At 37.0% G+C, this 23,805-nt stretch overlaps 1 protein-coding gene across 1 annotated transcript in view; it reads left to right on the top strand.

Moving 5' to 3' along the window:
• ARHGAP42 (Rho GTPase activating protein 42) overlaps nt 1-23,805 on the top strand; it is a 294,437-nt gene that overhangs the window by 240,854 nt on the left and 29,778 nt on the right. The window contains exons 7-12 of the mRNA XM_066248014.1: nt 4,330-4,434; nt 6,643-6,772; nt 12,157-12,257; nt 13,939-14,048; nt 16,457-16,535; nt 17,897-17,936. Coding sequence (XP_066104111.1) covers nt 4,330-4,434; nt 6,643-6,772; nt 12,157-12,257; nt 13,939-14,048; nt 16,457-16,535; nt 17,897-17,936 — 565 coding nt within the window. The remainder of the gene's footprint in view (nt 1-4,329; nt 4,435-6,642; nt 6,773-12,156; nt 12,258-13,938; nt 14,049-16,456; nt 16,536-17,896; nt 17,937-23,805) is intronic.

Genomic DNA, 23,805 nt, shown 5'->3' with positions numbered 1-23,805 from the left:
TCTGAATTCCATCCCTTTGAATGCTTTAGAAATACACCTTTAGGAACTCCTGAGGTTGAAATTGTGTATATAATCACAACTTCAAAAAAAGTTTTTTGAAATAATTGAATCAGCATATATATTTATCTATTCATTTATTTTTTCTTCCATCCTTCTTTCATCATCCTGTTTTAAAAGTTGTCAGGCCAGACTTCAGTGGACCAACTTCTTTCTATCCTTGGCCGTCTTTTCCTTTCAGATTTCTCATTTATTTGGTTAGGTTTTAATACTCACTCATTGCCACTCAATAAATTCCTCTGAACATCTATGTATTAGACTTAAAGTACTTTATACATAAATACATAAATACATAATGACTTTATAGTCATTTTGAGGCTCTCCTCTAAGATATTCATCCCTAAGTTTCCTCTAAGTACAGAACAGCAGAGACTACAGGCTGAACTCAGAGGCACAAAACATGTAAGAATTGATGCCTTGCCTTTGCTCTACTTTTCCAATCTTCTTAGGGGTTTCAGTAGACAAATGTAGAGGGTTGCATAAGGTTTTGATATCTTTTAGTGCATTCTAGTGCTCTGTGTATGAGAAGTGTTTATTTTATTTAAAAGCAGTCTTATTGGGATGTAATTCATGTATCATACAATACACCTATTTTTAGTTAATTTTTATCTGTGGTGTAAAGTCCAACTTTATTCTTTTACATGTGGCTCTCCAGAGGTCCAAGAATTATTGGTTGAAAAGACTATTCTTTACTCATTTTATTGTTTCGGTTCCTTCATTGAAAATAAGTTGACCATAGGTATGTGTGTTTATTTCTCGACTATCAATTCTCTTTCATTGTTTTATTGGACTATCATTGAGTATCACACTGTTGACTACCATTGCATTGTATTAAGTAAGTTCTGAAATCAAGACATGTGAGTCTGACTTTGTTCATCTTTTTCAAGATTATTTTGACTGATTTCAGTCCATTGTTTTTCTATATGAATTTTATAATCAGTTTGTCAATTATTATAGAGAAGTCAGCTAGGCTTCTGATAGGGATTTCATTGCATCTGCTCATCAATTTGGGGAGTATTGACATCTTAACAATATTGTCTTCCAATTCATAAACATGAAATATTTTCCTTTTATTTAGTCCTTTAATTTCTTTCAACAGTGGTTTGTACTTTTCATATTCTAAATTTTGTACTTCTTTTTAAAGCACTTATCCCTAATTATTTTATATATATTTTTGAAGCTATTGTAAATTGAATTGTTTTTAAATTGCATATTCAGGTTGCTCATTGCAAGTATATGAAAATATAATTGTTTTTTGTATATTGATTTTGTATCCTGCAACCCTACTGAACTTGCTTATTAGTTCTAGTAATTTCTTTAATGGAGTTGTTAGGATTTTCAGTGATTAATTTCGTAGGAGATGAGGACTGAATCACGGTATGAAAGCCCTTACTCACCACGTGCTCTGCTCAGTTTGGATCACAGTCATCTGCAGTTACTGCAGCAGGTGCTTGGGGTTCTCCCCTCACTCCCATGCCAGCCGAAGCCCTTTCTCACTTTTCTTTGCCATTCACAGTGTCACTGGGAACTGTGAGCCCTGAAAGCTTGAAACCTGGTGATTAATGGTCTGGGAAATGGTGAACATTTGTTCCTTTGCTGAGTTGTAATGGGTTTTCTAAATGATTACTTATCTATAAATGCAGTAACAATTTTCACATTTGGTCAGGTTATTGGAATGACAAAATGTATTTGATTCTAAAACCCTTGGGAATAATAAAGCGCTACATGACATTTTCTTGATGATAAAAGTGACTGACTTCCTTAATATTATGATAAAACCTAACCTATCTAGTAGTTTGTAGTTGTTATTGTTACTATAGTGAAGGTCAGGACTGGTCTCAATGCGATAGTCTTTCCCCACCACTCTACCCACTGAGGCGGACTGAGCAATGAAAATGACGTGGGAAATGCAATTCTTAAAGATTCAGGCTGTCTTATTAAGTTCTTTTAATTTAGCCTCATGGAATTTGTTGTGGAGAAAATGAACTTGTATGTATTTAAACCTAAAAAAAAACAAAACCATTTAATTTTGCTACCATCTAGAGGCAGTTATTTCATGCATGCTGTCTTTATTAAACTTTCCCAAATCCTGTTTGCAAAGTAGATGTGAAACAAAAGGAAAAGGTAGGTGGTTCTTTGAATATAATTTTTCTGTACCTTCCAAAGAATTGTATATTCTCTAATGGAGACCCTGCATGAATTGTGAGAGTAAAATATATTTATGTGCTACTTAGAGCATCTGAATTCTGTTAGAACATGCAAATAAAGACATTTATTTAGATGGGTCTCAGGGAATTGGGTGTTCTATAGAAAGGTTTATTGCAGATATTCTTAAAATATATTTTTGTTTCATTCAACTCTTTGTCCTTAGGATGGTATTAGAATAGCATCTCCTTGTATCACATTTAGTTCATAAGTCAGCCTAAATTTGGATTAATTATAAAACATGAAATAATAGCCTGACCAGGTGGTGGCACAGTGGATAGAGCATCGGACTGGGATGCAGAGGACCCAGGTTCGAGATCCTGAGGTCGCTAGCTTGAGCACAGGTTCATCTGGTTTGAGCAAAGCTCACCAGCTTGGACCAAGGTCGCTGGCTCAAGCAAGGGGTTACTTGGTCTGCTGAAGGCCCACAGTTAAGGCACATATGAGAAAGCAATCAATGAACAAAAAGGTGTTGCAACAAAAAACTAATGATTGATGCTTCTCATCTCTCTCTGTTCTTGTCTGTCTGTCCCTATCTATCCCTCTCTCTGACTCTGTAAAAAAACAAAACAATAAAACATGAAATAATACTCCTTTTAACAACTTCATAACCTGTTATTTGGATATTTAGAACACCAATGTTCTCTTTTTACTTCAAAAGTATTTTCTTATTTTATCTCTGAAAAACTGTACATCTACATATCCAATCCCAAATTAATTAAAAGTATGTTCTAATTCAGTTTTATAAGCTATAGTTCTTTTTAACTGGGCCACAATGTGTGCAGTTTGTATATTTTAAGTTACTGAATAATTTGAGAAATATCATAGTATCACTTTAGTAAAGGATAATCTATTGACTTTTAGTTTTGGTATTAATTTTCAGTTGGTATAAAATTGACAGTGTAAAATAGTTCTCAAATTGACAAATGATATACTTCGACAACATTGTTAGGAACTGTTGAACAAGAGATGCACAGTTTTTAAAATATAACAGCTTAAAACCAATCTGAATGCTTCCTGAAATGAACATAATATTGTACGTTGACTTGTGATAGCAATTAAAGCATACATTTGTTTTCAGATGAAACCAGAATTTATTTGTTGCAAGTCTTAACACACATACCAGTCAATGTTTAGCTCAACTTCCTTGCTTTTCCAGATGTAAATAATTTCAAATGGTTTCTTCCTTAATTTAAAACAATAGATTACAGATGTATCAAGCTATTTGAATCAGAAAATCATTAGCCACTTCTCAGAAATATTTTTAATTTTATTGTTAAAAGAGGTTGAGGTTGAGATTGAATTGGTGGACAAGTCTGTGGAATGAAATCCTAGTGAACTAAATTTAAAAAAATAAACAATTTTTCAGTAATAACTTATCAACAATTTTGTCCTATAACTGCGTAGAGAGTCACTTTCACTGCATGAATTAAAACATTGTAAATAAGCATATAAAAAGGCAGTGATTGTTGAAATTGTGGTTTTCTAGGAAGTGTTTTACTTTATCTCTTACAAGAAATACCCTATCTGTATCTGTCTTATCTTTCCTGGTTTGCCCTCTTCCCACTCCGAGGAAAAATACGTTCCATACCCAAGTCAGTACTGCCACCTTGTGATGCTTTCCTTCATTTCACCTGGCCAAAGTAATTCCTTCTCTCGGGTGTCTCTTATCTCTAACTTCCTATTTCGTCTTCCTCACATGCACGTTTTATTTCCCTGTTTTGGTTAGCTCTTCCAGAGTAGAACATCTCTCTCTCTGGTCTTCATCGCCAGTAAGGGTCTCTCCTCAATAACCCATGTATTTGAATATTCAAATATTTAACATGACAGCTGTCCATGGCAGGACTAAAAAATTAAATCACTGTCTGCTAAAAAGGAAGTAAAAATCAGCTCTCGTGGTTTGTGTTTCACATCCATCATTTTAGTGCCAGCTTTGTCAAAGAGATTGAAAATCTGTTAGCTAAGGAATTCAAATTAAGTGTCTTTTCCCCAGTTTATTACATTTGATGGTCCTTTTTTTAAAGAACATGTTTTTATGGTTTCTTTTTTATCTCTTTATTTTTGCAGCTTTTGTCATTCCTTCAGGGTTTGTTTACTTTTTACCACGAGGGATATGAACTCGCCCAGGAATTTGCACCATATAAACAACAGCTGCAGTTCAACTTGCAGAATGTAAGCCTATCCCTGTTCTCACTGCCTCCGCTTGGCGAACCGGTGAACACAGCGCAACTAAGTTACAACCAAGCCAAATGGTGGAGTCTATCCAAAACGTAGCAAAGTACAGTAAAACCTCACTAATTTTGAAAAGCCACAATATAAGTTTATTTACAAATATTTTGATTTCTAACTATTGGTTGAAAGTACACAAGGAAAAGAGCCGATCTTAATGTCAGAACAATGTATGGTAGAAAATATCACAAAAGTAAAGACTACTGAGATATAAACACCTGGAAATATGGAAACTTTTGCCTTTATACAGTGTTCTCATTACTTAACTGGGTGACCTTGGGTAAGTTTTTTTTTTTTTCTGAGAGGGCAGCATTTCTATATTTATAAAATGAAGATTGTGCTTCAGCACTTTAAGATCCTGTTTCTGTATGAAATTGCATATAATATATCTGATATTTTTATTTTCAAATAATCTGAACATAATTTGAAATATTTAAAACTAACTTTTAAAACTGAAGTGAGAATTATTTACAAATATTCTATCTGCTTTTGTCAGGGTTTATTATTTATTATTTTTTTTCTCACTGATTTGAGAGAATGGGGAAGAAGGGAGGGAGGGGAAGAGAGAGACAGAGAGAGAAGCTTCAATTCATTGTTTCACTTAGTTGTGTACTCATTGTTTACTTCTTATATATACCCTGACTGGGGATTGAACCTGTGACCTTGGTGTGCAGAACAGCGCTCTATGTACCAAGGCTAGAGCTTATCAGGGTTTATTTTGTAAAGTTGTCTAATCAATTCTTTTAGTGTCTGATTACAGAGTTATATAAATTATGGTTTGCAGCTGCTGAATACCACATTAAAAAAGAAATATTAGCCAACCCATTTTCTTATTACCAAATGTGACAAATAATAAATTTCTGATTATTCAGGATTTTGTATAAACGAAAAGCTATTTCTGAAACCCTGTCTACTACTCTATAGCCAACATAATTTGGAATGCTCTCACTTAATATTCAATAAAAAGCTTGGCAATAGAAAGCTTGGCTTTCACTGTTTATCGGATTTTTGCCATTGTGGAGATGTCCAATAAATAGAGCTACAAAGTTGGAGTGTCCCATGAGCAATATGTAATTGGATTTATTCTACTTGTGTTTTGAGTTTTTCCTTTTTATTTAACCTAGATTTTCTTGCAGAATCAATTTCACATGCATTTCATTCCATTGTTTTTCAATATGGAATGCATTTGGGCTTTTTCAGTAAATATTAAAAGAGAAAATTATTAAAGTCAAAGTATTTTTATGATTTATCTTCCTACTAAATGCAATTATCTTAAGATTCCTGGGATTTGACAACAGCTAAGGAATAAGAAAAAATTCTGATCTTTATGTTGAAAAGAGTATAAAGTAGCAAAGGTGGCAATTTAGAAAAATCAGTTCTTTTATTATGGACCAAAGCAAAGTCTTAGAGTTAGGTAGTGATGATTTTTATGATTCCAAACATGCATTGTTGAGATAATGTGGCTTTAATACAAAAGACCTTTTCGTAGAGAAGCCTCAGGCTTTCTATTTTTTTACCCTAAGTAAACTTGCTGTAACATGAGTAAATTATTAGTTGCAATACAAGAAGTTAGACCTTGAGTACCTATTTATTTTTATTAGTTAATTTATATCCTGATCTCTTGATAACTATGTTAGGATTTCTGGAAATCAAGCTAAGGGATATTTTTTCAAAAGTGTTTGGAATAAGGGCAATGAATTTATTTTTTATGCATGCTACATGTATAAAAATATGTGAATTTAATTTGCTTTTATTCCCCAAAAGAAATATAAGTCCCTGTGCATCTGCTTTTTTTTACCCTGATTGTTAGTGATTAAAAAATTTTATTTAATAAATATAGCATATTTATAATGCTTTAATTGGTCACTAAGTAGTAATGTTAGAGTAGGAAATAGGAAGAAACATATAACACACACACAGATTGCGATCAAGATTGAGAAATTTGATGAGAAGCATGCAGAAGTTTCACTAAAGCCATTCATTCAAAATTAGCTGTAAGGGCTCAACACAGCGGGTCATGGATGTGGGTCAGTAGTGCTGAAAGAATCAAGGCTATCCTTTGCGTAATTTGCAGTTTTGGAACTTGAGATTCTCAGTTCTTCCAAGCAGGTAGGAAATAATGAATGAAATTGTTCTTTTTATTTACTCAAGACAAGAAATAATTTTGAAAGTACTCGACAAGAGGTAGAGCGGTTGATGCAAAGGATGAAATCTGCCAACCAAGATTATAGACCACCCAGCCAGTGGACGATGGAAGGCTATCTTTATGTCCAGGAGAAACGTGAGTCACAAAGCCATACCTTAATGCCTCCCATGGTTAGCATCCCGTTTCCACTCTATGTGACTTGGTTGTATTTTTTCCTTTGAGTAGGAAGCCTGGGGTCCCTTCCAGCTTTGTCTTATTTAGTCTGCTCTGCCACTGTCACCACCCCAGTGGCAACGTTTTTTCACATTCAACTCTCAGGATCTCCCTAAGTTGGTATATTGTTGAACTGGGAACTTAACCTTTTACTGATGATAGGGTACCATGAGTTTGGTTTTAGAATTTAATTGTGATATCTCAATTAAAATTTTGATGGACAATTTAAAACCAAAGCCTTTATCCAGATTGTATGGCCTGTGGCTACCACCATCATGGCCATTCACATGCAAGTTCCCATTGAATTCGGACAGATGGTAAAGAAACAGTGGAGACAAAAAATGATGGGCCATTCTTTTATTAAAGTCTCGCACTGGCAGACGAGCAGACACACATTCAGAGCTCCCAAAGCCCTGACACAATCTCTGGTTCTACAACCAGGAGAATCTTCTCCGGTTCCTCCTAGAATCAAAGGGCCTGCCAGTCTCAGTGGGGTCACAAAGCCCCTCAGCTCTGGTTCCCCATCTGTACTCCTTCTTCTCTGCAAAACTGGCTTCTTCTTCCACACTCTGCATATTCTCCTCTCTTTTCAAAACTTTCTGGTACGAAACTTTTCCTCCAGCAAACAGTAACAAAACAACGGCCCCTCCCAAGCAGGAATGCAATCCTCAATTTGCAATCAACTGTCCTGCTCTGAGGGAAAGCCACACATGGCTGCTCAGCGCCATTTTTTAACAATAAGATGAGCAAACTCAAAAAATACAAATTTTACAAACTCATTTGCCCAACACAGATGAATTGTTCCGGTGACTGTGATCATTGTTTTCCCCTCCAGCAGCATTCTTTCATTGACTTCTCTTTTTCTCAGTTTTCAGGAGTGAAATTGGCAATTGCATAATGTCAGACTGGCACCTTTTACTTCTTCAGGTTAGGAAATGAGCATTAGACCCAATAGAGCACTATTATCCTTGCCTCATACACACTAAGAAAGTTTTTCTCACAAAAATAAATAAAAAGCCATTCAAAATTGTTTTTACGAGAGTCCTTTCTGCATGATACTTGTCACTAAGTGGAACCTGTCTGACTAAATCAGCTATTTCAAACCAGATATACCTTAAAGCCCCATTCTCATACACTTTGTGGTGATGGAACAACTTTTTTCCCCCAATCCATCATGGACCAATTTCTTGGTAAAACACAAAGACACGTGCTTGGATTTTGCAATAATGTCAAATTGCTATAAAATATTTGAAGTGCTTATTTGCACTTGCTGTTCTTTTCTCAATTTTTGGGACCTACCAACCACATGAAATAGCACTGCCCTAACGTCTCTCTGCCATTTTGGTTAGTACTATATTATAGTTAAAGGATTCGGGATGGGAAAGCTGGAGGTAGGTCAGCTGTAAAAGTTTTTGACATAGGGCAACATGATCACTAAAACGCAACCCGTTCCCCTTTGACATGCTCAGGTGGTGCTTGCTTGTTGGTAGCATAGAAGCAAATGATGATTCGATCCAGCAGACTTGGAATTTATTACTGCGTGGATTAGATGGTAGAGGGCTGCTGGCCCAGGAGGGCTGGGGTCTGGGGCTTTCTCTCGTAACTCTCTACCTTGAGCAGTCTGTTTTCGGATGTTAAAATGCCAGCTCTGATGCCCTCCTTGATGGCCCCTCAGCAGTGCGAGGCATGCAAGGCTTCCACGGTCAGACTCTGCCTCTCTCTTTAGCATCCTCTTGTTTTATGTTTCCTTCTTGCTCCCAAGACTCTTTCTATCTTAATTTTCTCTGTATCCCCTGCATTATTTTTACAGCTTTAGTGTGCTTCGATTAACAATTAATAAATTACATGTTTAAAATGTACAGTTCAAAAAGTTTTGCCGTAGCATGTACCTGTAATACTATCACCTTAGTCAACATAAGGAACATATTCCTCACCTTCAAAAGTGTTGTCAAGCCCTGATATAATCCCTCCCTTCTTCATTTTCCCATTTATCACTCCCCTTCCCCTTCCCTAGGGATTTAAAAAGAAAAACTAATGGATTTATATGCCTTCAGAATTATTTTTACATGAGGGACAAATATTCAAAGCCCCTTTCCATTGGAAGTCTTTGAAAACATTTGTAATTCAATACTTTGACCGGTCCACTAAGATGTATCTATTGTTCTGTTGCTATCACTGAGAATAAGTTCTGTGGGGGACAGAAAATGAGATGAGGAATACAGCTTCAGGGTGTTTATTCTGTAGTGAAAGGCAGAAGGCAAACTCATGCAGTCAGCAACCAGTGATCAATAGTAACTCTCAGAGCTGTAAGTTGAGTGACAAATGGAGATGGCTGTGATGGGGCTGAGACTGATCATTACAGTTTGGATACAGAGCTCCACTTTGTCTGAAGATGTGGTTTCTAGGTTACCCACCTCTAGGCACGCATTACATTACATTCTCACAGACTTGAATTTAACCAGGAAGAGCATGGGTTCAAAAGCCAGACAAAACTACATTGGAATTTCATGCCTGCCACCTGTTAACTGGGTGATTCTGGGCAAACAGCCTTCTGAGCTCAGTCTCCTCATTTACAAGAAGGAGACTTATGTCTATCTTGTAATGATGTTGCGGCAAGAATTGGAGAGAATGTCTGTAAAATGTCTCTATTAGCAGTAGTGTTGCATAGTAATACGACTCTGCTTACCATGAGCTCTAACTCTGTGCAATTTATACTTACTACTCTGTGCAATTTATACTTATCTCATTTAATTCTTATGACCACTCTTGAGAAATAGTATTCCCTAAAAAGAACAACTGCAACCACTTGCTTTATTGATGAGGGAAGTAATACCATCTGAAGCTCTGATGCGGTGTGTGTGTGTGTGTATATAAATACATGTAAAGTAATATACATTATGTGTGTGTGCGCACATACACACATACATAGGTATATATGTAAAATAATATACATAAGATCTGACCTAAAAAGTTCTTAGATAAAATTTTGGCACTTAGTAGGTATTCTGTGAATGTTCATTTCCTCCCATTTTGTAAACAGCATCTCAGCAATCTCAGATGATTATTGGGTAAGATAATTAAACTTGTTTTATTTTGCAAATTCAGAGTTATAATAAATTTTTATTTTTCAAGACTGGTTTTTTACGGACTTCGAATTGCTAGTCTAAGGATATCTGCCCTGGCCTAGTGCCCGGCAAACTTTAAAGCGAGTCGCATGTGTGTGTTGCAGACTTGAGGATTGAATGCTTGAGGTTCTGAATTTAGGATGGAGGCTGGAAAAAACAACTGAGGTTTAAAGCATCACCAGAGCATTATAGCAGCCTTGCTTCAAAATGATGGCTAATATTGCTTCATAAATCACAAAGTAGTAGTCACTGTAAGGATTTCCATCCAGCCACTTCTGGCTAATCAGCTCTAAGCCTTTGAGTATTTTACACAACATGTAATGGAATTATCAACAAGTATTGTTAAGTAATATGGTGTAAAATGTTTCCTAAAACAGAATTGAGGTTAACAGCAATAATCCTTTATGATTGCAAGCATACAGCTGAACCCACTAATTTAAAAATCTGTAGTGGTTTAAGTGCTAAAGCCCTGACACCAAGGGCACTGTTATTACAGGGGGAAAAAATTCCAATTGCTCATGAAACACGTTTCTCAAGAGGTGCACTTTTACACTTCCATTTCGTGCTTTAAATATATGGTTGTGAAACCAAAGCAGCAATAATATCGTATGTAATTATTGCTGGAAAGATCCAGGTGTTGAGCAGGATGGGTCCCTTAATGGAGAAGTTTCATAGAAAACAAGCTACACTTGTTTCAACCCACTCAGCCACTGTGCCATTCGGATACAGGATCAGTGGCTTGTCTATGCGAAAACTGAAGGTCTCCCACCTTGGTCATGGGAAAACTGAACTCACGATGCATCCCTACACCCTGGTGAAGCAGCAGCATAGGGAAAACTGAACTCACGATGCATCCCTACACCCTGGTGAAGCAGTAGCCTACCCCTCCTTAAGGAGAATATAGGATGATAACATGGTGTGCTGCAGGAAGGGTCGTAGAGTACTTATGGGGGAAAATTGAACTCACGATGCATCCCTACACCCTGGTGAAGCAGTAGCCTACCCCTCCTTAAGGAGAATATAGGATGATAGCATGGTGTGCTGCAGGAAGGGTCGTAGAGTACTTATGGGGGAAAATGTGAGCATTATACATATAAAACTTTCTTGTTCTGTAAACAGTGAAACATTTTCATTTTACAAAGTTATTTGGATTCACTTTTTTTTTCAGATTAGTGGTAACAGCAAATAACTCCAAAATCAATAAAGTCTTAGAGAAAGATGAGTGATTCATTTCTTCATTTGTCAAATATTTATTGAGCGACAACTATATATCTGGAGCTGTTCTAAGGATTAAGAATATATCAGTTAGCAGAACCTCACATTTTCCTGCTCTTAGAGACTTAGACTCTAGTAGCAGAGAAAAACAATAAATAGGATAAATCAGTAAAATTTATCATATTTTAGACAGCGATAACTGCTAAGAACGTAAAGCAAGAAATACCAAAGTGTGGGTGTTGATAGGCAAGCTATCTCTACAAGAAAGGTAGTATCAGGAATGTGACATTTAAGAAGAGACCTGAAGGAAGTGACAGTGCAAGTCATGCAGATACCTGAAGGAGAAGCAGTGCAGCCTAGGGGAACAGCAAGTTCAAATGCCCTGGAACAGAAATGCATTCACTGTGTTTAAGGAGCAGCAAGGGGCCAGGGTGGCTGGAGCTGAGTGTATGGAGCAGAAGGTAGTAAGATGTGAGGTGAGAGCCACAATGAGGGATAGTCATAGGCTCTTTGATATTTATCTGGAGTGACATAGGAGACCACTGGAGGGGTTTTCACAAAGGGGTGAAATGATCAAATTTTAGCAGGGTATTTCTAGCAGTTTCAAGAATGGAGGACAAGAAGGAGACCACTTATAGTAACTCAGACTGTTATTTCTCATTCTTTCTACTTCAGTGCAATATAAATATCCCACGTTTACAGATGAGATAACTGAAGTTCAGATCTAAAGGAACTCTTGACTTTACAGAGTGTCAGAGCTGCTAGTGAAGCCAAATTGTTTGATTTCAAGACACTCTGCCCTCTATCACTCTCCCTCCATATTGCCTTTCTCACTCTCACTCAGTAAAAGTTTCCAACTGACTTAGTCTATGGAAATGCTCAGTCGTGTATCATAGCGTCCAAAACTGTGCAAACTCGATACCAGTCATTTATTAACAACCCACACTGTTTGTTTCCTTCCATTAGGACCACTTGGTTTTACGTGGATTAAACATTATTGCACATATGATAAGGGAAGTAAAACATTCACAATGAGTGTTTCAGAAATGAAGTCCAGCGGGAAGATGGTGAGTTTTTGTTCTTTGTTTTTATTTGTACTGAGGTTATTTAAGAAATAGAAGTAAAACAAACAAAAAATTCATGTGTACTTGTTTTTCTAATAAACATGTATGTAATTTATAACAATTAAACATTAAAAAAGAGTTTCTCTCACTTTAGTGACCTTGGTCACTTAAAAAAATAAAGTGGCCAGGATGTTGTTTGTTTGTTTGTTTGTTTTACCATGGCCATGGGATGTTTATAAGCAGTTGAATCAAAGGTAGGGATCATTCAATAGACTACTGAGGTAACATCTCATAACCTTGGTAGCAGATTTGTTCCTGTGCTGTTGCTTGGCCAGTAGCCCAGGAGGGACTGTCAGTGGCTGGACCAGGCCCAGGGATTGTGCATCTTTCCCCCAGATGGCCTCTATGGGAGGCCGCTTCCCCTCTGCAAGCCTATCACCTTCCGCACTGTTGTGTACTGTTTACTGAAATGCTGGCCAATGAAGTTTGTCAGAAGAAATCGATCGACGCTCATTTACTCCAAGAGTAAATTGGTCCCTGAATGGCTTGCATGGCTAGTGAACAATATGGAACACAGTGTGCTTTAAAGATTATTTAGTCTGGCCTTATTTTAACAGATTAGAAAATCAAGATGATAGAGAGTAAGTGACTCGCCCATCATGTGGTATGGATCATGGCAGATAAACTTTGATCCTTAGACACATGCTCAGATATGTACATCATTTGAAACTTCTTGTGCTTGGTATTCTTTAGAGTTTAATAATTCAAGTGGAGAGACAAAAAGTAAAGGACAACATACCAGAGGAAAACTTAGATTGCCACCATCATGAGAAGTCATTAAATGCTATAATCACTCATAGTTTCTACTCTAAAAGTTTCATGAGAAAGATTGCCAGAAATTTAGCTCATGTGACAGTCAGTGAGCTAATATCAAATAGACCCAGCCATAGTTCTCTTAATAAATCTAAGACTTTTGCAGGCAGAGAAAGTAGAATTAATCAGCCATTAGGCAAACATTCCTCTTAAAAGTGGCATCTCAGGTATAGAAGAAAATTCCTATTTATTGAGCCTATGTTGGATCCTGTTCAAAGTGTCTTAGTGTTAGTAGCAGAGTAGCAGTTGTTACCAACAAAGAAATCACATAGTATGTATGATATAGCAATAGCATCACAGCAACTATATGTGAGACCTATATTATTTTAGTAGCTCTCTTAAGGTTTTTTGCCAGCTGTCCTTTAATATTGTAAGGCTCTAATACAGAGACACACACATACACATACAATAGTAATCTCTCAGCAACCTAGGAACTTTTGATACAGAGCAACAGTGTTGTATCCTGACAGGCATTCTGGATATCTAATTGTGACATTACTCTAACTCTAATTTCATGCCTTCTCTAAATCTGAACTTAATATTATAAGTAAATATATTGAAGTGTACTAAACAGACATATCACAGACTTTGAATAAATATATACATAAATGCAATGAATTTGTTAATTAATAATTTGGTATATTATAATTGGGCAAAATGTCTCATTCACAGGACAGAGTGTGATTATGGCCTTGAGACATAGCCTATACTCTTAAGTTTACATTTCAGTACAGTGCTTTTAGGTGGAAGATGTAATATTTTTGAGTTCACCTTGTCATTGTATCAACACATGTTCCCCTTCTTGTTTCAGAATGGCCTTGTTACCAGCTCACCAGAAATGTTTAAATTAAAATCTTGTATACGTCGAAAGACAGATTCAATTGACAAACGATTCTGCTTTGACATAGAAGTAGTTGAAAGGTTTGAGCTTTTCTCTTTACTTTATATTTAGTTGTTTCTCTGTTTAAATATAAATGTGAAACACTATACAAGTGCTTATTCCAAATCTCTTTTTAAAACTATACATGTTTGTTTCATTCTTTTACATGGCCATTCAACAAATGCATATTGCATGAAGCTTTCAAAAAAATAAATCAAATACCAGATGCTAGCAAAAAAGTAACATTACTCAAAGAAGAATCTGGAACAGGCGTCCCCAAACTGCGGCCCCCTGAGGCCATTTATCCGCCCCCGCTGCACTTCCGGAAGGGGCACCTCTTTCATTGGTGGTCAGTGAGAGGAGCACTGTATGTGGTGGCCCTCCAGTGGTCTGAGGGACAGTGAACTGGCCCCCTGTGTAAAAGGTTTGGGGACCCCGAATTCTGGAAAATCAGTATAAGTGACCGCATTCAGGGAAGTCCATCACAGTGAAGGTGCCTGAGAACATTGGCAGAACTCCTGGCTCAGCCTCTCTGTAGACTCTTTTTTTTTTTTTTTTTTTTTTTTTTTTAGAGACAGAGAGGGAGAGGGAGGGAGAGACAAGAAGGGAGAGAAATGAGAAGCATCAACTCATAGTTGTGTGACCTTATTTGTTCACTGATTACTTCTCACACTTGCCTTGACTAGGGGATTCAAGTTGAGCCAGTGACCCCTTGCTCAAGCCAGCAACTTTGGGCTCAAGCCAGTGACTATGGGATCATGTCTACAATCCCACACTCAAGCTAGGTACCCTGCATTCAAGCAGGATGAGCCTGCTGAAGCTGGCGACCTCGGGGGTTTTGAACCTGGGATCTCAGCATCACATGTCGCTCTATCCACTGCACCACCACCAGTCAGGCAGCCTGTTTGTAGACTTTTGTGAAGCCTGAAGGTCTTGCTTCCAAGGACTACTAAGGCACAGCTGAGAATTTCACTAGCTCCTGCAGCCAGTGAGATTCAGTGTGGACCCTGTATAAAGCACTGTCCTGGACATCCTTAGCCACAGGATATTGGGAGAGACATAAGTTATACCCGAGGTTATAACCTAATGAGAATATTTAACTCTACTCCTTTCTTGGATCAGTATAGCAGAATAGAAACAAGAAGTCATGTACTTTTTGATTTTTGTTCTATTTCATGATCTGTTTCTCCCCTTTTGCATTACCGTATTTTCTCAATACTGTAGCTTTGTGTGTGGCCTCTATATATACTATGACATAATATATACACTTCTACATACTGTATGTACTGTTGCTTACGTATATGATAGCTTGTACTACCATAGTGCAAGACCCCCATTCTTATGCGTCTTTAATATTGTGTTACCTGTTTTGGACCTGTGTTCTCATATGTTATGAAACCACTTACTAAGTTTCTCTTCCTCTTCAGAAAACTCCTTTGGGATTTTTGACCGGTGTTACATTAAAGTTATTAAATAATCAATGGGGAATTGAACTCACTTTGGAGAGTTACATACTATTTTTTAGATTTATTCTGGAACATTTTCTTTTTATTACAATTTTGACTAGACATATTTTCATTAGTAGAAAGTCTTTTTCTGTTTAGATGGTTGGTTGAGACTATATTATATAGATAGGTTATTATTTGCCATGTATATCAATTCTTCTTGATGTTCTCATCATGGAGCCCTCTAATTTCCTGTTTAAATTTATTTTCTGAACAGTCTGCACTGTTAATTACTGCATTAATTCCACTGTATTTGGATCACATATCTTTGTCTTTCTTGTATCAGTTTCCTCCCTCTCTTTGTCCACTCTGTTTCTCTTGAAGTACATCCTCAAGTAATTATTTCAGAGTGGGTGCATGGGAGATAATTGTTTTTAAATGGGTAATTATAATATTGTGATCATGCTTTAGTTAAACACTTTAGTTTTAGTATCTTCTTATTAATTAGATAGTTACGGTATGAGGCTTTCTATATTGCTATATACTCATCGTAATTATGATATTTTTAGTGACTAGGTTGTACCACATTGGGATCCTAACCTCAATTATTCTCATATTGTAGAACGTTTAGGTGGTTTTGAAATTGACTGAATTTAGCTATCAGCCTTTTTGGTAGTTTCAGGGAAATAATTTAAAACTACTTCCTTCAGATACTCTTATACCTAGAACATTAAATTGCTTTACCACCTGTGATCAGTAGGATTAAAAATATTTGTGTGTGTTGGTGTCTACAGTGATTTTCTGAAAGATAGGTGTAGGTCATCTTTTTTTTTACCTTTTTAAAATGTTTTTCTTCTTTTCTCTTTTCTATCTTTTTCTTTTTTTCTTTTTCCTGATTTTTCTTCAAATTTTACCTTTATAGTTAAATAAGAATTTTAAAAATGATGAATGTGTAAAGACATAACAGGAATAAGTTGAATATATAAAATATGTGTTTCTATTAGGCACGGGATCATCACATTGCAGGCCTTCTCAGAAGCTAATCGGAAGCTCTGGCTCGAAGCCATGGATGGGAAAGAACCAGTAAGGATATAATACATTTTATTTAGGTTTTACTGTTTTAATAATCACAAAGGACATCTGAAAAAATGCATCTGAATTTTTTTCTATGTCTGTAGTGTATTTGAAAATATTAAAAGAGCAAATCAGAGGAGTGGAAGCCTACTGTATTCCTAGTGTTGTCTCAGTACTGACACGTCTACCAACTCTGTGATTTGTTTCTCAGGAGGACATGCAGGATAGATTTAAAACCCTAAAAATTATTTTTTAAATTCACTTACAGCCATTAATTTGGTTGCTGATTGGATTATTCTGTTCAGCTAATGGTTATTGAGTGCCCACTCTTTGCAAGTCCTATCTCAGCTTTGTTATCAGTGTGATAAACAAATTCAGGATAAGAACTAGTCCTGTAGTCTTACTTGATAAAACTGCCTGTGGGTTGACACTTTTCCCCTCGTCCATATCCTTATTTTTCTAATAGCTATTTTAATGTCAGCGTGCTAATTTATAATTCCTGGGAAGGCTTTTGTAAATAGGAATAAACTATTAACCACTGTTTTCTTTATGAAGAACATGGCATTAGATGGTCAGGTGGGTGAGCCTGCAGAGCCAGTGGGACACCACATTCTGTCCCTTGGAAACTGTCCTTGGATGGTGAAGAACCTGTGAACAGTCTCATGTAAAGTACCTGTGTAACAACAGAGCTGCCCAAAGGGCAGCCTGCAGACCTTGAGACCATCCTTCTCAGGGGTACTGGTCCCTGGCAAGATGAGGGCAGAAATGATGTTTAAGCATCTGGAAAATGTAACAATTTGAAGAAACCATTTTGTATTTGTTCAACCTCACAAAAACTTTGGACTCTGCCTCTATTATGTTTTTAGTATTTATGTTATTTTAATTGTATGTATTGTAATATGCAACAACAGCAGTCAATGACAGATGGAAAATTAAACAAAACAACTTTTCACCACTAAATTGAGAGGCAAGACCTGCCCTAGAGCAGATTCAGAAGACAGTGTGATAGCTCAGCAAGTACCAGTTAACATTGTACATGTTGAGAGGAAAACACTAAGTGAATAATGCGAGTAAAAAGCAACCAGGTAAACTCCATCATGACCTACTTCCTCAAGCAGGGCTATCATACATTAGGAGAATGAGATGCACAAGTCAGATGGAAAGAGGTAGACTTCTCCCCAGGCCAGGGCAGTCAGGGATGGAAAGGGAGGGGAGGCAAGGTTAGGTACAGGGTGGGAGGTGGCACTGTGGATGCAGCAGCTGTAGGACCTTGAAATCAAGACAGGCTCTCTGTGTATCATTGTACCCTGGTAATTTTCTCCACTAGGTCATTAACTGCAAGTAATTGATTGACTTCCTGTGTTTTTTAGATTTATACCCTGCCTGCCATTATGAGCAAGAAAGAAGAAAGTAAGTCATTTTAATGATTATTTGTAATTTTATCACAGTTATTTTTAGTTTTTTAACTCAATTGACTCTACTCATAATGTCTAAATTTATTCTTTAAATAGACTTGATAACCTTGACTTTTAAATTAATAAAAACTGATTTTTTTTTCAGCACTCATCTGAAAGTCATAAATGCTGAGTGTCTGAGAAAACCCATCATTTTAACTGAATAAAATTATTGGTAGTGATTAATTTCAAAAATTATCAAAAGAAAATATATGATTTAAAATCCCTTTAATATTAAAGATTAAAGAAATATTTCCAGTGTTTCGTTTTGCATTTCTTTCTTTATTGCTAATCAAGGAAAGTGATTAGTATAAAAGTCTTTTTGCCCTGGCCAGTTAGCTCAGTTGGTTAGAGCATCGTCCCAAAACACAGTTTGATCCCTGGTCAAGGTACAAACAGGAACAGATTGATGTTCCTCTCTGTCTCTCTCTCTCACTAAATTCAATAAATTAAAAATAAAAATAAAAACAAAAAATTATTTAAAAAAGAAATTCCATTACCCTCTTGTATCTAATCACAGAAACATTAACCAATGAATTAAAGACTTTTGTAAGTATTCAATGTTCAATCTAAACCATTACCTAAAAAATAACCTGTTATATAATTTGCATTTGAATATAGTTTGAAATGTGTTTTCTAACATTGATTTCATTGCATATCCATTATAAAGACAGTTCTTTCAAATTCAAATGACTTACTCAAGGATGGACCCTTAGAACACAACTGAATCTAGACATGGTATTAAATAATGCTTTCTCTGGAATTCTTTGTTGGTGCCATGAGCCTTGTCACCGGTCAAACATCAGTTTTGTGTGATTATTTTTTTAGCTGATCTTTCTACTCTTCGTCTGGAGAAAATGAGAAGTGTGAAAGAAAATGTTCTTATTTTCTCATGCAATTCAATTCTACAATATGTATTCCATTGTGTACCTACTTTATTCCAGGCATCTGATCATAACTAGGAAGAAGGAAGTCCTCTCAAATGATGTTTCTGCTAATTAAAGTCGCAGTGAAAGTGTAATGACAGGCAGCTAACGTTTGCTTCTTATGTACAAAATCAAAGCGATTGGACCAGAAGACACGTTCATAATTTCCCAACAGTTCTAAGTTTCTGCCACTGTGTGCTTCAGTGACTTTCCCCAGGTGTGCCTAGGGAATGTATTGTCCCAGCAGTAAACAGAAAGGTTATGCTCATTCTCCATATCCTAGGCAACTGACATCTGTCACAAATGTTCCTGAGCTTCATACTGCTGTTTAGATAGTTTAGTTCTGGAGGTTCTCAGACATCCATTGGTTATAGTTCCTCCTTCACCACCACCCCCACTCCCACCCCCAACCCCAGGCCACTGATCAAATACAGTTTTGTTTCCACCACTGAGACCCAGGCAGAGGGGCAGATAGTAGGTTCTCTTCCTGAGCAGAGCAGGAAGAAGGAGCATTCTGGGCCAGGTCCATGGAGAGTTACCTGCTTATCCCTTAGGGAGAAGAGAAAGCATCCAATGGGTTTCACAAACACCAGGAGATGTGCTCATTTCTCTTTCCTGTTTCTTTCAAGTCACATATAGTGCGGTTGTCCATGATCAAGGGCCTTTTAATCTGGAATGGAAGGTTAGGAAAGTGAATTAGAAATTTAAGACAAGTATTGTTTTGTTTTGTCAACCCTGAGAATGTACTGTAAGGCCAACTAGATTACATCTGTAAGGACATGCTGGGTTTTTAATTACTGGAAAATTGAAAGTACAAGGACTTTTGCTTTGTTAGTTGTATGGATGACTATTCTTTTTCTTTTCCTCATGGCTGTTTGAATTCTGTTGAGATTAATAGCTTTTGTGCCGCCAAACTGCCTATAGAAACTTTTATTTAGTTTCAATAAAAGCTTTAGCCCTGCATAGTTTCAGCGGGGAGGGGAGGCGACAATGTTTACACTTAACTTTCAATTGAATAAAAATGTTTTTAAGTTAACCTGTCTTCTGTTTCTACCTCTGAAGTCCCGGTATCATTAATATTACAGAATTTCAGTTCCTAAAATTTGGTGGTAGTTGAATTCTGTGTAGTCCTCTGGTCCTCTCTGTGACAGGGAGATACAGAGCAAGGGTAGGGGTCCCGGTGAGGAGTTGATAAAGTCGCTCCTGTGAGGTGATAAGCACTAACCTTTATAGAAGCCACCAGAGAAGGTACTTGAGTAAGCCAGGTACAGACCAGTAATTACGAAGCCGTCAGTCAGTAAGCACTCACTGGCCATCTGCCCAGGCCGGGCACTGACTGACTCAGCAATCCCTACTTCCCTGTCCTCTGCTGTTGCGGCACGAGTACCTCCACCTCTACTCCAGGAGAGTGGTGACAAATTATAAGCCTTTCACAGTGAGAGATATGATTTGATTTACTAATACTTTTTTGTTGACATTTCATTTGAACACTAAGGAGTTCCTAGTTTCTCCTTTTTAAGCTCTAGAAGATGTATTTTTGTTGAATTTACATTAGCATTGATATTAAGTCTAGTAGTCCTTTCGTGGCTTTGGGAAGTCACTTGTTTTCCTTTCAGAGTTTGTGTGTGCTCCTGACTTCCCTCGGAAACAACACTCCATGTGGCCACCTTTCTGCCAGTCACCAGGGGACAGGGTGTGCAATTGCCTGTTTAAGACACGTTGCCCTCTTCTTGTGCGACCTGGGCAGAAACGTCTGGGTGCTTAAGGGAAAGCACTGTTAAAGAGTAGTTGGCAAGGCAGCCATGAGTAGGCACTGCTGCTGCTGTCCTTTGCTGCCTTTTTGTATGACTCGGTAAGTCAGTAGCCTAAAACAAAAAGATGTATTTCAGTTAAGCATGGAACAGTTAATGGTATGGTACAGCCTTTATTTAATTTATTCCTTTCTGTCACAGCAAACTGTTTAAGTTGTACAATATTAATTTGAACTGGCCAGGTTATGCTGTGGTAACAGATGATCCTCAAATCCCAGAGGCTTACCACAGTAAAGGTTTGTTTCCTGACTGTAATACGTGTCTATTCAGGTCAGCTGTGGCTCCGGGTCTCACACATAGTGGTCACTCTGGCACCCAGGCTCATGAAGTAGCCTCTCCCTGTGTCATTGTTGATCTCGAGCCAGGGAGAGAAAGACCTGGCAAGCCCCACACTGGTTCTTGGTGTCCACCGGATGACACTGGCCACTTCCATTCCTGTTTCACTGGCTAGTGCTTACGTGTGGCCATGCTATCTCCGTGGGAACTGGAAAACGTAATCTTCCTGTAGGAAGGTGCAGCATATCTGGGTGAAGAGTAATTCCAGACTACTTCAGTCTGCTCAATTCCAATGAGAGGATATGTTTGTTCATTGTGATTTATTAACGGATAATGAGAATATAGGAACTTTTCTTAATATACAAGTTACTTTTTTTTCAGTAGCCAGCTAGATTCACAGGGTTCCGTAGGGGTTATGCCTGATCTGTGTTTATTTAAAGAAACAGAGTTTTCCTCTAGCACAAAATATTTTAAAAATAATAATACATGTCTCTTTGAAAAAATAACAGTCCTGGCAGATAATTCCTCAAGCCTCAGGGACTACAGGCATGCCCAGAAAATACCTTGTTCATGTAATTTACATATGTAGGTATTTCTATTCTCCCATAGCCAATAATGGTGGCGATGGCAGTAGCCAACACTCTGTAGCACCTACTGTATTCCAAGCGATATTCTCGGAGTTTTGCAAATGTTTCGTCTGAAAACAGCCCTCTGAAGAAGATACTGCTACTGTCCTTACTATTTCGAAGAGGGAACTGAGGCCCAGAGAGATTAAAAACTATGCCTAGTAATACAACTAGAAAGTAGGAGAATAACTACTGTCCCTTTCATCTGGTTAGAACTAAGGATTGACATATTTATTTCTTTTATTTTCATTTGTATAGCAGTGATGTGTGGACAGGTGCACATGGAAAAGGAAACTACTCTTTATTTAGGTTAGTTTCCATGGTAGGAACTCTTCAGTGCTTCATGAGGCTTTATCTTTATCTTCAACAAACATTTAACATGCTTTATTATCAATATTTCCCTTCATTGTATAAGTGAAAGAACTAGGGTTTATAAAAATTAGTAAGCATATTCCCATTTATAGTCTAAACTAGAGCTGAGATCCAATGCTGGGTTTGCCTGGCTCCAAACAAAGGCAGGTGCTATCTCCACACTACAGAACCTCCCTGTACTCTTTCAAGCAGTAGCAAAGCTGTTCAAAGGAAACAAGCAAAAGCATGGATATTTTTGCCGGCATATGATACTCTTCCACATCTCTGGATTGATTGATGGCATTTTATTTAGTCAAGTGGCTAGAACTAAAGCACAAGATGCATTGGACACATCAGATAATGGCGCACAAGGAATGACCTGGCAGTCACACTGAATGCAAGATTGCATTCTTCATAATGAGCCTGTCCTGTTGGTAGATTGAAACAGGCTGGGGTTTTGCTGCCAAAAATCTCAGTGTACCCTCAAATACATATAGCCTTGTTATTGCTTATTTTTCTCAATGTGGATACTTAAATTCTGTTTTCTATATCACAGTTATATTCACTCATTTTGTCATGGGCAAGTTTTATTGAAATTTTTAAAAAATTATTTTCTTTCACACTTTTATTTTTATCAAAAAGTTGAACAATGTGACCTTAGGAACCAACCATTATAAATGCCAGGAACTTGCAGTTTTAATTGATACAAAAATACTACTATATTGTTTTTACCTAAGATTACATTTCTGGGCTTGGTTTTTGCTGTTAAAAATGAAAATTAATCATTTCTTTCTCATTTTTAAAATTTATTTTATAGTAGTTCCTCACATCTTCATCCACTTGTTTTTCTATTTTCCAGTAACTACTTTAAAATTTTCTGAACGTATAATGTATAAATACGTAGCACTTTGAGTTATTGGAAACAATCACTTCTTGGTGTTCAAATGGAGCTCCACTCTCGTGTAGGTTGTCAACTCATGTTCATGGCCGTTCATCTTTGTATGTTGAGCTCACCCAGAGCATTCAAGTTCTGTTCACTTGACCTGCAGACACATAAATAAATGAGCCAGTTCTTATTTGGTGACAGCACATATTTTAGTTTTGGCATATTTCTTAATATGTTTTTTTAAAATTTCTGAACTATTTATTTTTTAAAATATTAGATAGTTCCTATCCTGCAAATAAAAATGAGAATTGCTACATTTATCCTCTTCTTTTTTTTTTACTTGTAGTTTGCAAGTAAAAAGTTAGTTTTTTCCTAAGAAAAAATATTCTCAAATTATTACATATTAATCAAATTGGGTCATATCATGCTGTGGATTAGTTTTTTCACCTAACAACACATAATAAACATTCTTTCATGTCAGTACCTATAGTTTTTTGAGCCATAGATTTTTCAAACCATTCAATTATTCAGTTTCAGTGGTATTCTATGCGTAGGATTGCTTCAAGTTTGACTGTTGCTGGTGCCCCTTGTGATTTTTTTTTTTAGCATAGTTTTCTTTTTTTTTGAGAGAGACAGACTGGCAGAAAGGGAGAGGGATGAGAAGCATCAACTTGTAATTTCAGCACTTTAGTTCATAGATTGCTTCCCCTACATGCCTTGACCAGGGGCTCCAGCAGAGCTAGTGACCTTGGGCTCAAGTTGGTGACCTTTGGCTCAAGCCAGCGACTTTCAGATCATGTCTATGATCCCATGCTCAAGCCAGTGACTTTAGGATTTTGAACCTGGGACCTCAGTGTCCCAGGTCGATGCTCTATCCACTGCACCACCACCGGGTCAGGCTAGCATAATTTTATGATACATATGTTTTTTTTGGATCTGTGTTGAGTTA

The sequence above is a fragment of the Saccopteryx bilineata genome, chromosome 1, assembly GCF_036850765.1.
Source record: "Saccopteryx bilineata isolate mSacBil1 chromosome 1, mSacBil1_pri_phased_curated, whole genome shotgun sequence".
NCBI classification, from domain to species: domain Eukaryota; kingdom Metazoa; phylum Chordata; class Mammalia; order Chiroptera; family Emballonuridae; genus Saccopteryx; species Saccopteryx bilineata.
Note: the sequence above shows the minus strand (reverse complement) of the source record. Positions and strands in the feature narration are given on the sequence as shown.